The sequence below is a fragment of the Balaenoptera borealis genome (assembly GCF_965194805.1).
Source record: "Balaenoptera borealis genome assembly, chromosome: 15".
Taxonomy (NCBI): Eukaryota; Metazoa; Chordata; class Mammalia; order Artiodactyla; family Balaenopteridae; genus Balaenoptera; species Balaenoptera borealis.
The window spans coordinates 55,711,397-55,729,125 of NC_138871.1; the positions used below are offsets into that span (position 1 = coordinate 55,711,397).

The following is a 17,729-nucleotide window of genomic DNA, read 5'->3' on the forward strand; positions in this document are numbered from 1 at the left end:
GTGAACTGCCTGTTGCAGCCAGATTAGTTTCCTTGATGCCCTTCCGCCATGTTGAGCTCATTTCAGAATGAAATTACCCAAGTACAAGTACAGGTCCTGTCAGTTAACTAGCTTTTACTGTGACTTTGGGCAAGTTACTTCACTTTTCTCATCTGTAAAGTCAAGATTATAGTCGTAATTTTCTATTACCTTGCATGTCTTAAATGCATAATAAACATTAGCTACTGACTATACCTGTTCTATCGCTGTATCTTTAAACTCTGATAGCTCTAAAGTGATGCCAAATTGGCTCATAATAGCAGTGAAAAAGGAAGAAGAGAATAGGGAAGGGAGAGTTTTAAAAATGTATGTGATTAGTTTGGTGTATATTCAAAGTTTAAAAGGAATGAATAACAGTTCAATAAAAAGTTTGCTTGAAAGAAATAAACACTGAGACTATCCAAAACATACAAAGAACTCTTAAAACTCAACAATGAGAAAACTTAATGACCTAGTTGAAAAATGAGCAGATCTGAACAGTTCACCAAAGAAATACTGAAGGCAAATAAGCATATGAAAAGATGCTCATATCATATGTCATTAGGGAATTGCAAATTAAAACAACAATTAGATACCACTACATACATGTTAGAATGGCTAAAACACCTATGGCATCTGTGGTGAGGATGTGGAGCAATAGGAACTCTCATTTATTGCTAGTGGGAATGCAAAATGGTACAGTCATTTTGGAAGATAGTTTGACAGTTTCTTACAAAGATAAATAAACATAAGCTTACCATATGATCCAGCAGTCACACTCCTAGATATTTACCCAAATGAGTTGAAGATTTCTGTCCACACAAAAACCTGCACACAAGTGTTTACAGTAGCTTTATTCATAATTGCCCAAAATTGGAAGCAACTAGTATGTCCTTCAGTAGGTGAACTGATAAGCAAATTGTGGTACATCCCTACAATGGAATGTTATTCACTAAAAAGAAATGAACTATCAAGCCATGAAAAGACACACAGGAACCTTAAATGTGTATTGCTAGGTGAAAGAAGCCAATCTGAAAAAGATTACATCCTGTAAGATCCAACTATATGACATTCTGGAAAAGGCAAAACAAGACAAGTAAAAAGTGGTTGCTAGGGTTCAGGAGGAGGGGGAAGGGGATGAGTAGGTGGAACACAGGGCATTTTGAGGGCAGTGAAATATTGTGTGGTTCTGTAATGCATGTCATGTATTTGTCAAAACCCATAGATATGTACACACAGAGAGTGAACCTTTTTGTATACTATAGACCTTAGCTAATAAAAATGTGTCAATATTGGTCATCATTTGTAACGAATGTACCACACTAATATAGAATGTTAATAGAGGAAATTAGGTGGAGGGGGAAGAGGGCATAATACATGGGAACTCCGTACTTTCTGGACAGTTTTTCTGTAAACTTAAAAATGCCTTGAAAAAGTAAGGCATTGATTTTTAAAAGTGACAGGCTTAATAGGGGAGCCTATTAATTAGGGAACCCATGGAAGCCTGTTTATAATAATATAATAATCTAGTCCTTGTATCTTTTTGAAATATGGACGCTAAACTATAAAATCATTATTTTTTTCACTAAAGAGTCAAAAAACACTAGCACCAATTATAAAAAACAGCAAAACCTGAGAAAAATAACTTTATAAATGCCAGATTTTGCCAGAGAAAATTCATGGGTAACCTGGAAGTTGGTTGTGAGTGCTGGAGTCTCGGGAGGGAACCTGAGAAATTTAACTCAAAAATATAAAGGAACCATTTATGACACTTGGGTGAAATGATAAAATAATTTTCCCTTATGTGTTTACATCACTTGGTCATCAGGTTTTGGAGGCAGTGCATTCCAGCTAGTGCAGGCCTGATGGTTAGGTTCCTGCCTTGTATGGACCCACCTTAACCCCTGCACTTGTTCTTTCCTTTCCTTTCTATCACAACATACCTATAGTTCTAGGCTATGAACATACCCTTTTTCCTTCAGGGTGTGTTCAAGTGAATTTAAAAATAAATTCTGGGTCAAATAAGAAATGTAGAAAGCGCTGCCATGTGAGGAAGCACTGGAGAATCCTTTTGAAGAGTGAAGAATCCTTTGGTTTAAATATGTAACCCTTCCCCTCCCCAGTTTATTTTATAGTAGATTCATATTTTGACTTAACTAATTAAAGCCAAACACACGTGAAGGAGACTTGGCAGCATTAAAGATTGATTTTGTGAGAAAAATTAGCTTTAGAATGTTCAGCATGCAGTGTTGGTTTATTAACATCTCTGTTTTCTGCCTGAATTTTATTTGTGTTTGTTTGATCGTACATTTTATTTTATTTTTTAATATTTATTTATTTAGGCTGCACAGGGTCTTGGTTGCGGCCTGTGGACTCTTAGTTGCGGCATGCGTGCGGGATCTAGTTCCCTGACCAGGGATCGAACTCGGGCCCCCTGCATTGGGAGTGCAGAGTTTTACCCACTGGACTACCAGGGAAGTCCCTGATCTTACATTTTAAAACTGCATTTTAAGCAGAGGTTTTATTTTTATGCCCCTTCACAGTTTATCAGATTTGGGTTGTGTAAAAAACATTGACAAATACACTTCACTACAATTTTGAAATCTCTTATGTTATTTAGCTTTCATTGTTGAACGATATTATTGCACACTCACCTGAACCTGACACATTGTTCTGGGTGATTTAAAATAATATTTTGTGTTTGCCTGACTAACAAGGGCATAGGTTAGTAACAGCCAGATAAACAGCCAGAGAAAACTTTTGAAAATAAGGGATAAATATATGTAGGCATGTATCTTCTGTGGTTTATAGGTAAAAATCTAGCATTTAATTAATTCAGTTCATTTAACTAACTTTAATCAATTAGCCATCTACAAGTGCTGATCATTAGGCTTCTTAACTAAACAGGATAAGACATCGTCTTGTTTAGTTAGTATTTTGATGTTTTCCATTGTTTTCCAGTCTACTGATTTACATAGGTGGAATCATTGATGGCCAGAGTGGTTGTGATTTGTCCCAGGTCACAGTGGTAGAATTTCTAGTCGAGTATCGGTTACTGCCTCTGTGTTTTACATAACCTTGTTGTGAAACTACTGGTGTAGCTTTCTTTAATGTAACATCACGTACTTAATCATTCAGTTTTGTGACTGGTTTTCCAGGTTAATAACATAGGATAGGAAGTCAACAATTTTATTTTTAAACTCACTAGTATGTAAATATTTATTTTGGTAATTGTGGTAAAAAATGTGTACATGCTAGAAAAATGTGGTTGTCATCCTAAAGGCATTCTCAAATTAATAAGTAGAGTGTTTTTACATTATACTTAGTTACTATATACTTAGTGTGTATTATTTAGTTATACTTACTGGCTACTTCTGAAAAGTCTTAAGATATTTGGGGATAAAGATGTAAATCTCTGTGAATTAGATACTTTTGTGTGAGATTTGAATGCACAGAAAGAGTTTAAATTCAAAGATTTATGACAGGGTTTCCTTCACACATAAGGATTATTTCTAAGTTTGATGTTTGTAAATCAGGTAGAGCCTTATTTCTACAGCGTAGAATACCTCTGATTTCATGTTTTGGAGCATTTGGTCTGCATGCTAGACCTGTTTTATTAAAATGTTGAATGGTTTAAAGGTTGTTTGCTTTTTGTAAACACACATGTACTAGTCTGACCTTAATTTATAAGCATTTTTTTTCTTTTGACTTTCCCCAAATTAATGATGTTTAACAGCAGAAATCTAGTTTTATATTTGTTGGTTGCAGTTGTTAAAATGATTAGAAAAGTATACAGTTAGCATTTTGACACATGAATTGAGAGTTGAAACATCACTATAAAATGTTTCAGATTTATTTAGAAAGATGGGAAATTCTTTTGTCGTTAATGATCCTTTAAAAAACTGCATAATTTTAACTTGGAAATTGGTCTTCTTAATAATTCATAAGAAGCAACACCTAGAAAGCATTTGAAGAATACTTTAGAATTCTTCAGAATTTTACATATATTTTAGATCTCTTGTCTCATTTGTAGAGGTGAGAAGAGCTTTGTAGCATAATCTTCATTTTCCTTCATTGACTTGGTTTTGGTTAAGGGAGATTTAAAACACTTAAAACATACCATATTATTGTCTTAGTTTGAGTTGATTCCATGTGAAAAGTTATCGAGACATTGTCAGTTGTTCAAGAGGTTAATTTGCATGCAATTTATGTGCATGTGACTTTATTTAAAGCAAAGGTCAAAACTTTCTTCCCTACCAATTTATACTTCTCTGCGCATTTTTGCTATTGTGCTATGAATTTAGGTATTTAGTAACTAATAAGAAAGCTTTGTATAAATTTTACTCACAAAGATGACCTATGTGGTTAGTAGTTTACATAGTTTATTTCTAATTGTCTTTAATTTTGTAGAGAGCTACTGAGCCAAGCCAGGCTATATGCCATTGCTGCTGAAAAAAAGAATTATCTTCAAGAGGAGCCCAGTTCTTCTCATAGAAGGAATGCCGGTCAGTTTGATTGGGCTCTAATGAGGCTAGATAATTCTGTACGAAGAACTGGCCGCATCCCTAAGACTCTTCTACAAAAAGTCTTTGATAACATCTGCCACTCAGGTATTTCAAGATTTTCTGTTCAAAAAGTTGAACTTCTTAAGTACTGGTTTGGTGGTAAGCTCATTATAGAGCACATTACTTGATACTTTAAATTTTATTATTTCTATTCATGATTTTATGTTATGATCTTTCTGTTTTTCCAACTCATCAGAGCAAAGTTTTGAGTAAAACATTTTGTTTTGCATGTTTATTTCAAAATCAGCAAATAAAAACTGTCTTTTCCCAGTTTATGAAGGAATCACTTTCAGTGGTAAATTTTCTTGGAAGATATTAGTTTTTCTTATCTTCTATTGTATAGTGTCTGCTTTCCCTAAGATAGTCACATATGACAAATTCCCAGAAAGACTGATAATCACTATTTCCCTTTCATTTTCACTTAGCTATTAAAATTTATTTGAGTCACTTATGCAACTTTGATAATCTGATAGAAACTTGCCCTCAACACTCCCCCCCCCAAAAAAAACCTAACCACACATGCTCACACAAAAGCCCACGTGCAAGCCACACACATATTTTGTATATAGTTTGAGAGCATTCACCAGCTTCCCAAAGCCCATCCATGATTTCAGTCACATTAAGAAGCTGTAGAATCTAATGATGAGGGATACTAAAGAAGTATCAGTAATAACTTGCATTTAAAGACAGTTTTTATCATTTTCTCTCTTTGATTTATTGAGTTGTATGGCTATCATCACAGTCAATTTTAGAACATTTTTATCACCCCCAAAATAAACCTCCATACTCCTAAACATCAGTCCCCAAACCCCCATCCCTTCCAGCCCTAGGCAACCACTAGTGTCTTCCTTGTAGATTTGCTTATCCTGGATACTTTATATAAATGGAATCATGCAATAAGTGGTTTATTTCTGTTTTTGTTTTAAAGTCAGCTTTCAGAGACATGTGGATAAAGGGAGAAGGAAGTTAATATTTTGTAGAGGATTATAAACCTAAGTTGGATATTCTTGGGTTTTAATTGTACTGCTTTGTACTATTTTCATAAGATACTGAGAAGTTTAGCCTTTCAGTAAGCACTAGGTTCTTTGTATTTGTAGTCTTGCAGATTGTATAGATTTATAACCTTAGCTTCCCTAAGAAAACATCAGTTTTAAAAACTTGTAGTAACATTGTAAATGATACTTGTGGATTGGGATAAGATTTTTCTGATTTATGAGTACTCTTTTAATATTATCTTTAGTGAGGCAGGAGATTTTAAAATATTTACGGATTTCAACTTAAGTTTTGATATTTATCTGCATGGTACTGATACTATGTTAAATATTATCTGTTAACCTGTTTTCATAGGTAGCCCAGGTGGTAATCAAGCCTTGCTTCTGCTGCGCAGCTGTGGTTCTCTCTTGCCTGAACTAAAGCTCTCAGAGAGAACAGAATTTGCTCATAGGATATGGGACAAACTTCAGAAATTGGGTATGATTGTATGAATATATGGTGTGTATAAAGGGTGTAGATACTTTTTCTTTTAGTAAAAAAGAATTTCTTTGCATAAATGCTGTAATTCAGTTTTATGGAAGGGTTTTACTTGATTCATATTTTTTTGTGATATGACTTATTTGGTGAGTTATAGTGACATCTAGGGGCATTAAGAATAAAATAATTTTTCATAACAAGTATTACTTTTAGGGTAAGTTAAAAAGAACAAAATAGAAAGACACTTAGTCTGTCAAAGTTATAAATGCACATACCATTTGACCAAGCATTTCTATTTGTTAGAATTTATTAACATATCAAGCATTTCAGTGTTTTAATATGTTTATACTTAAAAAAATTCCTTTTGAAGTATAGTTGATTTACAATATTATATTAACTTGAGGTGTACAACATAGTCTATTTGTTAGAATTTAGATAGATATACTCACATGTGCAAAAGGATATTCTTCATTGTAGCTTGTTTGCAAAAGTAAGAAATTGGAACCAACTCTGATGTCCCTCACTAGGGGTTTGGTTAAATAAATTATGGAGTGTCTGTAAAATGGAATATGGTGCAACCATTAAAAGAATGGAGTTCTTCATATACTAATGTGTGGTTTTCTCCAAAATATAATTAAAAATTAAGATGCAGAACAGAGTGTATAGTTTGATACCATTCTGAAGAAAAATGTTTATGTGCATATGTGTATGTGCATATAATACTAAAATATTTCTGGAGGGATGATAAACACTAGATACAATTTTTACTCTATACTTTTAAAAAAAATTATAGTTGATTACCCTATACTCTTATACTTTTTCATTTTGGGGCTATGAATAGTACCTATTCAAAAAATAAAATAGTTTAAAAGGTCATTTGATAAAATTCAGTGTTCATTCCTGATTTAAGAAAATCTTAACAAAGCAAACTAGAAATGTCTATATGTCAGTAAGTCACATAATTTAAAAACACATGTTGAACTGGGAGAAATATTTGTGAGAATGGTTATATTCTAAAATAGAAAAGAGCCCTTACATAGTAGTCATAACATTAAACACCTCAATAGAAAGATAGACACGCATTACTTTCTATTATAATTGTTCACAGACATGTCTTTTCTCTGTACTGTATATCCTCTGTGAGCGTAGAATTCATAACATCTTTGTTTTTCTCTTTGCCAGTAGAATAATGCTTTGAACTTATTACACTTGTTAACTAGTTGTTGAATTAATATTGTTAGAAACCTGGTAGATTGCCACCGTGACTCTTGTTCACAGACTTTTAAAGCTGTAAGAGATTTTTTGGCTTAGGTAATATGTCCAAAGTTACAGAATGAGCTGTGACAGATCCGAGACTGGAACTGAGTTTTCCAGACTAAAGGGGATTCTTTAGTCCCCTTTAGTCTGGAAATGATAGGCTCTCATTTCAGTGTTGCCATATGCTAAATTTTTAAAAATAGAATGACTTCTAGTGTACTTCTTGGCCACATCGTGATAATGTATGTCTCCTTAAGTTTTTTTATTCAGGTTATTTATCTTTTCTGGAGTGTTCTTTTGTTTCTTACTCTTTAAGTCAATCCATTTTTCAAGCTATAATTTAAATCCCTCCTTTCTAGAGTTTTACCTCCAGTCCCAATTAGTGTCTCATCAGTTGCCTGCATTAGAATTGTGAATTTGTCTTTTTTTTTTTTTTTGGCTGCGTTGGGTCTTCGTTGCTGCATGCGGGCTTTCTCTAGTTGCAGTGAGTGGCATCTACTCTTCGTTGTGGTGCGTGGGCTTCTCATTGTGGTGGCTTCTCTTGTTGCGGAGCACGGGCTCTAGGCACGTGGGCTTCAGTAGTTGTGGCACATGGTCTCAGCAGTTGTGGCACACGGGCTTAGTTGCTCTGCGGCATGTGGGATCTTCCTGGACCAGGGATTGAATCTGTGTCCCCTGTACTGGCAAGTGGACTCTTAACCACTGCGCCACCAGGGAAGTCCCTGAATTTGTCTTTTTAATAGATATTCTTCTCTTGGAGGCTGATGATCTTATCTTATTCATATTTAGATCTTTGTCATGAACCTTCCAGTGTTTTGCACATGTTGGGTACCAAAGTAGTAATAGTTGAAATTGTAGAAAATGTTCAAGCAAATTTAACTTGACTTTAAAAAAATTTAAATTCTACTTCATTAAATAGTAAATCTATTAATATTAACATGGTTCAAATGCAAAAGGTTCAGTAAAGTTTATAGTGAAAGGCTTTGACCTGTGTTCCCCAGACACCCAGTTCCACTCTTGGGGGCAATCAGTCAAATCTAACTTAAAAAAATTCTCTAAGATAATCACATTTTGGAAAAATATAGATGTAATTTTTTTAGAAAACTGTTTCTTACAAAGGCTGTTAATCTATTTGGGATTGCAAAAAACCTTGATCACTAGAACTCTGGTTTAGAGACAGAGGTAGGGAGGGATAAAAACTACTCTGAACAAAAAAGTGCAAACATGTTTTTAAGTATTGGTATTAGGGCAGGTCCACATTTAATATATTTATATAATTTTAATGAAGGGAACTATATAATGACATCTTAAAGTTTTCAGATGACACCATATTTTTCTTGAACAGTAAAATGCCAAGCTAATTAATATAACTACACATAAAAAGCCCTGTGAGATGCCAGAAAAGTGGCAGGTAACTTTTACTGTGGGCAAGCACAAGGTAATACATGGAGGAGAGAATAATTATCCAAAATACACCAATGGATGAGCACTAATCTAGCAAGACACCTGGCTTTTATCTAAAATAGTAATATTTTAGGATATTCTTTCAAGTTTGAACAAAATAAGTGTAAGATAAATGTAAGTGGATGACAATTTACAAAATTATTACATGACGAGATTGAACAAGAACATAATATTAAAACATTAAAAGTAATGGACAGCAGAGCCAGAGCCATGAGATAGTATTAGAGGTATAAGGGTATATGGTAAGGTACATAAGGAAATGCTATTATATAGCTTTTGATTATTAAAGTAAGATATTTTAGGATTATGTCCCTAAACTTTGAGTTTTTAATTAAAATTTTAGACAGTTAAAGACTTTAATTCACTCTATGAAAGATACACTATGTATTTTTTAAAAATCCTCTACAAGAAATGACCCATGAAATTAACTAGACATAACAGTAAATATGGGGATGAAATTTTTACTGAAGTTCACAGAAACGTTTTTGTCATCTGTAGAACCGTGTCAATGTGGCAGAAATAAAGAAATGAGACCCAGTTGAGTTATGTTAACATTAATCTTGACTAAAATCTGTATGAAAATCCAGAATAGATGTTACTTATCTGGATTTTCAGCAGTTTCCTCAGCTTTTCCAGCACACTAGAGTAAATACCTTTATAAAATTATAGAATATACTGTCCTCAGCCTTAGAGCTGTAGCCAACCATTGTTAGAGTTCAGCTTGAGTTGATGGTTTTTTGAAAGTTCTCAGACACTACATGGTAACCTTGTTGCATAATTATATTACAGATGTGGACTTGCACATGGTTCCCTATAAGGCCCTGTATGAAGTATTACAATGGTTAAGAGATTGAGCTCTCAAGGCAGATTACCTACATTCAAATTTATGGTCACATACTAGCCTTGTGGCCTTGGGTAAATGGAAGAGTCAGTTTTCCTAATCTGTAAGATGGGGATGATAATAGTACCTTCCTGAAAGCTGTTGTGAAGAGTAATTCAACCTCTGTATGCAGAGCACTTAGTACAGTGCCTGAAACATAGTAAGTACACTGCATGTCTAAGGTTAAAAACAAGTTTTAATTTAATAGAACAGGACTCTACTGCTTTGAATGTCAAACTGACACCACAGGCCTGTGTAGCCACAGGCAGTTGAATAAAGATATAAAATTTAATTCCTGACAATTTAGTAAAACATGTTAGCACTGTATTGATATGGTAACCATGATGTCATGTTGTGCGTTGCGTGTTGGTATAGTAAGGCTGAGTGGTAACCTTAACTGATATGGCCTTAGGCAAGATGAACATAGAAAGAAAACAAAGGGCCTTGGAATACAGGTAATTAACAACAGCAGACTAGAAATGGTGTTCAGCAACTGGAAATGGAGCCTTCAAACACTGAGTAGCCTGGTTAATAAATAAGCAAAATTGTTAGCACAGTCCTACCTGTATATAACAACTTCAGTCACAATCCATCCATCTCAGGGTATCTGTAATGTGGCAAGGACTGCTTTATAAGGAAAAATCTTTCAGCCACTTTAAATATAGGGGTCTTACTATTATAAAACTCTTAGAGGAAAACATAGGCAGAACACTCTATGACATAAGTCACAGCAAGATCCTTTTTGACCCACCTCCTAGAGAAATGGAAATAAAAACAAAAATAAACAAATGGGACCTAATGAAACTTCAAAGCTTTTTGCACATCAAAGGAAACCATAAACAAGATGGAAAGACAACCCTCAGAATGGGAGAAAATATTTGCAAATGAAGCAACTGACAAAGGATTAATCTCCAAAATTTACACGCAGCTCATGCAGCTCAATATCAAAAAAACAAACAACCCAATCCAAAAATGGGCAGAAGACCTAACTAGACATTTCTCCAAAGAAGATATACAGATGGCCAACAAACACATGAAAAGATGCTCAACATCACTAATCATTAGAGAAATGCAAATCAAAACTACAATGAGATATCACCCCACACCAGTCAGAATGGCCATTATCAAAAAATCTACAAACAGTAAATGCTGGAGAGGGTGTGGAGAAAAGGGAACTCTCTTGCACTGTTGGTGGGAATGTAAATTGATACAGCCACCATGGAGAACAGTATGGAGGTTCCTTAAACAACTAAAAATAGAACTACCGTTACAACCCAGCGCTCCCACTACTGGGCATATACCCTGAGAAAACCATAATTCAAAAAGAGTCATGTACCACAATGTTCACTGCAGCTCTGTTCACAATAGCCAGGACATGGAAGCAACCTAAGTGTCCATTGACAGATGAATGTATAAAGATGTGGCACATATACACAGTGGAATATTACTCAGCCATAAAAAGAAATGAAACGGAGTTATTTGTAGTGAGGTGGATGGACCTAGAGACTGTCATACACAGTGAAGTAAGTCAGAAAGAGAAAAATAAATACCGTATGCTAACACATATATATGGAATCTAAAAAAATAAAATAAAAAATGGTTCTGAAGAACCTAGGGGCAGGACAGGAATAAAGACGCAGACGTAGAGAATGGACTTGAGGACACGGGGAGGGGGAAGGGTAAGCTGGGAAGAAGTGAGAGATTGGCATGGACTTATATATGCTACCAAATGTAAAATAGATAGCTAGTGGGAAGCAGCCGCATAGCACAAGGAGATGAGCTTGGTGCCTTGTGACCACCTAGAGGGGTGGGATAGGGAGAGTGGGAGGGAGACGCAAGAGGGAGGAGATATATGTATATGTATAGCTGATTCACTTTGTTATAAAGCAGAAACTAACACACCATTGTAAAGCAATTATACTCCAATAAAGATGTTAAAAAAAAGAAAATACAGGGGTCTTGTCAGCATTTTCTAACAGGAAGGGAATACTATGCTTCATAAGTAAGAGAACTTTTAATCCTTGAATAGGCAGTTACTTGTAACTGTCCATTAATTCAGTAATTACTCTCTTGTATACTTAGTTTCCTCTGTTCTGGCAGGATTTCTATATAGATGGGTCTAAATATGGGGTGTAACGCTGAAGTGATCATTTTACCCTCCTTGTTTGTTTGTTACATTTAAGTGCACATATTTCAGTTGTGATAAAGGGTATGACTTTTAAGTGCTCTTCTAAAAATTTGATTTAAATTTCATTTGTAGGTACTGTGTATGATGTAAGTCACTATAATGCTTTGCTTAAAGTCTACCTTCAAAATGAGTGTAAATTTTCACCAACTGACTTCTTGGAAAAAATGGAGAAAGCAAACATTCAACCAAATCGAGTAAGTAGTTGCTATTATAAATGTTTATTGGTCATATCCACTTTTATTTTTACCCAGAAAAAAAAATTTATTAGGAAATATTAACTGGCCCATTTCATTGACAGGTGACATACCAAAGGTTGATTGCTGCTTATTGTAATATGGGAGACATTGAAGGTGCCAGGTATGTAGTTCTATAAATGTATGTTTAAGCAAACAAATTTGTAAGTCTTGTAAACCTAGAATATTTTCATTCTTCTTCTTCTTTTTTTTTTAAGTTTCTACTTAGTAAGAAAATTATTTCAGAAGTATTTTAACCTAGGAAATTTGGTCATATGACTTAGATAAAATGTAAAATTTTGTAAAAGGGGAAATGTAATTGAAAATTGCTATTTTAATTAAAAATTTCATTTACTGGAGCAGAAGTTGAAAATTGTTGAGGTACAAAGCTGGCTTTACTTTTTTTTTTTAATTGCTGTTTCCAAAAGTAAATGTTCTTAACCATTTACACTGTATTCATTTATAAAACTGATAATATTCTCTTTATTTCAGTGATTTGTATAAAATTAGTTATGACATTTCTCTGCTCATGTAAAATTTATTAATACTTTTGGATGGAGGGTTTAGGAAATAAGGAATAAATTGAAATGTACAATCTCATTTTTAATGAAATGAATCATATTAAACTTTACGCTTTTTAAAGGTTAATTAGTACAGAAGAAACAATCAGATTTTTAAAACTTACCTACTATTTTTAACAAGAGTACTTCAAGACTATTGATATAACTTCAGGGAGTGGAATTTTGTGTGCACATGTTGTAAAAAGTGTTTTTCATGTGTATTTCCAAGAAGTATTTTTATTTCTCTTTTGTTGCAGCAATATTCTTGGATTTATGAAAACTAAGGATCTTCCAGTCACAGAGGCAGTATTCAGTGCTCTTGTTACGGGGCATGCAAGAGCTGGGTAATGTTCCACCTAAGGTTTTATTCTAAAGTGAGATTTAAATTACAGAAAATTATTGTGGAAAAGTCTTAAACTATGTTTATCTACCCTCTCAAAAAAAATCTTGAGTGTGTGTGGTAGAACATGCACATCTTAAAATAAATTATTCTTAAATTTATCTGTTTCATCAAACTTATATTTGAAGATTTCAGTTTTAAAAATTGGACTTGATCCAAAGTAACTGACTTTGTAAAGTTTATTAACTGCTCTGCTAGTGACCTGGAAAATATTTTTATTTTTGAAGAATAATTTACCAAATGTTATTCTTTCCTAAAAAGGTAAATTTGAGTCACGACATACCAAGTGAAAGAGGGCACGTTATTTAATGTCTATGTAATTATTATTTAATTTGGTTTCTCTTTTGGAAAAGTTACCTATAAAAATTTGAGATGTTTATGATCTTTATTATTTCAGAAACCTGTTACCAGTTTAATATGTATTTATCCTTTTCTGATGTTATGATTCTAAATGGTACTTAAGAATTTTAATTTTAATAAGCGTAAGTAATACATTCTAGATTAAATGATACGACATTTGGCAGTATTATGGTAATCTGTTTTATTTTCTTTGAATTAACTTACAGAGATATGGAGAATGCAGAAAATATTCTCACAGTGATGAAAGAGGCTGGAATTGAGCCTGGTCCGGACACATACCTAGCACTGTTGAATGCATATGCCGAGAAGGGTGACATTGACCATGTTAAACAGGTGTGACTTATATAAATAAACATACTTTAAAATCATTTGTATAAACTGTGCTACATTTTGCATGATGCAGAAAAATGTAGTTTATATCTGTTTTTAAAGATATCTCTTGTAGACAATCTTGAAGGAGAATTCTTACTATAGTTCAGTACTTTGGTGTCAATGTTACAGTTAGTGTTGGAATAGAATGTTTTTCTGTTTTGTAAAAGAAGTCTTAAACCTTTAGATGGTATGTGTTTCTAATTTTTTAAAATCTTGGTATTTTAATTTATTTAGCTTTAATAAAAAAAAAAAACTTGTTTCTAACTTGTTCTTCTAATTTCTGGAACTGTCTATAGACCCTGGAGAAAGTGGAGAAGTCTGATCTTTACCTTATGGATCGTGATATATTGCAAATTATCTTTAGCTTCAGTAAAGCTGGGTATCCTCAATATGTCTCAGAAATTTTGGAAAAAATTACATATGAAAGAAGATATATTCCAGGTAGTTTTACAATTTTTATTTTCATGATTTTTCTAAAAATAAGAATTACTATTCTTACATGATGGAAAGGGCATTCTCTAACAATAGGGTATTGTGGTAGATGAACATAGGATTCTTTTAAAGTCAGCTTAATAAACTGAAAAACTTGAGTGAATGAATACATGGGAATGTTTTGATTTGGAAGTGTTTCACTATTATTTAGGCAGGTAAATCCTTTTGGTATTTGTAGTTCATAAGTTTGTCTTTCATATTGGTAGCAGTGTAGAAATATTGTTCAAATCAGTAACAAAAGATGTCTTTGTTTTCTTTCCAGATACAATGAACCTCATTTTGCTTTTGGTCACTGAAAAATTGGAAGATACAGCATTGCAGATTTTATTAGCATGTCCTATATCAAGGGAAAACAGTCTGAGTGACTTTGGCAGTTTCTTTTTACGACACTGTGTGACTATGAATACGGTATTTACATAGTCCATTTTTACTTTGTAGACAGTGTAATCGGCAGTGAAATAATATTCTTTAAAATACGAGAACATATTATGAGATTAGACCAACTATAAATATTAAGAGAACTTTGTTTTTGTTTTGGAAGATTATTGGATAGAAAGAGGGTGAGAGGTTCAAATTTTTTATCTCAAAAGTGGTAGAATATTTGCAGAAGGTCAAATGGTAGGATATTTGCAGATTCAGCTGATGTGGTGCCTTTCTTTTCTAGCCTGCAGAGAAGCTTAAAGACTACTGTAAGAAGTTAAAGGAAGCCCAGATGCACACATCTCCTTTCCAGTTCACACTCCAATGTGCTTTACTAGCCAAAAAATTCGGTACTATATTCTCGTAATTAAAACTCACATAAGTAAGTTTTGCGGAGGTAGCTTTGTAATATTTTATGGTGTCTCTTTCAGATTTGGCAAAAGCTCTAATGAAGGCTCTGAAGGAAGAAGGTTTTCCTATCAGAACTCATTATTTCTGGCCATTACTAGTTGGACATCAGAAGGAGAAAAATGTTCAAGGTTAGGTTTTACCTTTTACAGATTTAATAGTGGTTTAAATATCCAGTATAACAGTTTGTACACACATCTAATTGAATTATTTGGGAAAACATGCTTATTAGATCTTATGAGAAAATAGAATTAAGTCATAGTAAAGTATTAGGTAAACGTTTAAAAAACAAACATAATGGATTTCTTTCATCTTAATTGCATTTCTTAATTCATCTCTGATCTTGATATTCAGAACTTGTGATTGTGGTTTTATATAGTTCATTATTTTTAAGTTTTTCTAAAAACTCTTTAGTTCTTGATTTTACATACATATAGTGTTTGAAATTAGTTTAGCCTTATTAAAGATAAAATATATACAATCAGACCATTTTCTTTGTGGACCAGTCTATTTCTTCTTAACTGAGCTGAGTTAAAATAATAGGAAAGGCAGGAAAACTTTTATTGCAGAATGAACGCTCATGACCTGACAGCCAACTGATTGAAGGACAGAAATGTTCAGTCTTTCAGGTTCTTAAGTACGTTTAAGCATTTAGCATACTTTTCCCTGTACACATGGGATGTCTATAGGATATGAATAAGAATTGAACAAATATTAAATTTTAGAGTACAGTATCTAATTCTTTGGTTTGCATTATTGGTAATTCAGAAAGAGTAGTCTCATAAAAAGATGCTTTTAACAGAAGTACTTCCCCCTTGGGGAAACAAAAAATGGTCTTTTTCATTTTATCTCGCTGTATAATGTGCTTTAGAATGAGATGCAGAGTTGTTAGTATGACATTGGGTGACAAACAAAATGCACAAACAACAAAAAAAAGTGCTTTTAGCAGACTTTCATATTGCAATTTTATTTAAATATATAGCCGTCTTCTGGTTTAAAGGAAATAGTGAAACAAGTATTCCCTAATTGTTTCTGGCTGTAAAAGTCTCTGAATCCTTTTTAGAAAAATTTTTGTGAAAACAATATGGTAGTTGATTAACTCTTTGCATATCCTCCAGTTCTGAAAGCTCTAAGAGTTAACCTTTAACCCTAGTATTTTTTTTTTTTTTTTTTTTATAGCTACTTTATTTATTTATTTATTTATTTTTCGCTGTGTTGGGTCTTCGGTTCGTGCGAGGGCTTTCTCTAGTTACGGCAAGTGGGGGCCACTCTTCATCGCGGTGCAGGGACCGCTCTTCATCGCGGTGCGCGGGCCTTTCACTATCGCGGCCCCTCCCGTTGCGGGGCACAGGCTCCAGACGCGCAGGCTCAGTAGTTGTGGCTCACGGGCCCAGCTGCTCCGTGGCATGTGGGATCTTCCCAGACCAGGGCTCGAACCCGTGTCCCCTGCATTAGCAGGCAGATTCTCAACCACTGCGCCACCAGGGAAGCCCTAACCCTAGTATTTTTGAACCACAGAAAGTTTACATCATTCCATGAAAATCTTTGGCCATGTTAGTATTGTCCACAATACATAGATACGAAGATACTTTTGGTACTCCTGTTGAAATGTTTGTTTATTCATCAGGTAAATTTGCTTTTCTCAACCTATCATGGTATCTAGACTTGAATTGGTTACTACATTTTTACTACTTAGTAAACATGAAAGAATTCAGGTAATTCTTTTCCATAGTTGTAACTCAAACTAGTAGAAAAATGGACTTTATCTTGAAGCCATTTTTTTCTTAGAATCTTAGAGTCAAAGGTGCCTTGTTGAAAGCTCACATTATATTAATGAAGGAACTGAGAGCCCAGAGAGATTCAGTGGCTGATCTTACGTTCCACATCTAGTTGTCAGTAGTGCTGGGATTAGAACTAGGATTTCTGTCCTCTTGTTTCAAATACTTATTTTTAATACCATAACACCTCCATATTAGACACTTGTAAATATGCTGTACTTGTTTTATACAAATTCTTAGCTATTGGTTAAAAATTAGGTATCGATTTTGGCATTAAGGACATATTTAAAAAGTGGTACCAAGTTTTTTAATCAATGAAGGTTTTAACTGGAAAAATAGGAAAGCTGGAAAGTTAACTTGAGAGTACAAGAGATTGTCAGCTGTTTTACAGTTTTTAAAAAGTACTTTCTCCTTTGCAGGAAATCCTGAAATAGAGTAAAGTATGTATTCTACAGTCTTTTCTTCATGTAACAGGGAAATGGCTGTATATATTCTGTATAGTTTCTTTAGTGTAAGATAAGAAAGTAAGATTCTTTTTAGTGCAGTGAATTTGTTTTTTGTCTGGGGAAAGTCATTATAAACTGGTAGAAATAAATAATTAACAGAAGAAAATAATGGCTGCAGAGATGGAGGATGTAGAGGAGTGTTTCATAAGGAGTAAATAAAACCCTTCAGGAAATCAAAGAAAGGTATGTAGAGGTCAGATCAGACTGAACCAAGTGTTCAACAATAGGATGATCAGACTTTTATTGAATTCTAGAATTTTTCTGGCTGCAAATTTGGCCGTCACCAACCCTTAAAAAAGATTCTTATAATGACTTCCTCATGGCTTATCTTGCTAGTACTTTTCTCTGTTGTGCAAAT

The 17,729-nt window shown here is 33.8% G+C and overlaps 1 protein-coding gene across 1 annotated transcript in view; it reads left to right on the top strand.

Moving 5' to 3' along the window:
• The window catches only part of LRPPRC (leucine rich pentatricopeptide repeat containing), a 111,258-nt gene that overhangs the window by 15,059 nt on the left and 78,470 nt on the right, over positions 1–17,729 (top strand). Inside the window, exons 2-11 of the mRNA XM_082357991.1 lie at positions 4,429–4,628; positions 5,931–6,053; positions 11,915–12,036; positions 12,141–12,199; positions 12,893–12,979; positions 13,602–13,728; positions 14,064–14,208; positions 14,522–14,667; positions 14,924–15,029; positions 15,111–15,218. Coding sequence (XP_082214117.1) covers positions 4,429–4,628; positions 5,931–6,053; positions 11,915–12,036; positions 12,141–12,199; positions 12,893–12,979; positions 13,602–13,728; positions 14,064–14,208; positions 14,522–14,667; positions 14,924–15,029; positions 15,111–15,218 — 1,223 coding nt within the window. The remainder of the gene's footprint in view (positions 1–4,428; positions 4,629–5,930; positions 6,054–11,914; positions 12,037–12,140; positions 12,200–12,892; positions 12,980–13,601; positions 13,729–14,063; positions 14,209–14,521; positions 14,668–14,923; positions 15,030–15,110; positions 15,219–17,729) is intronic.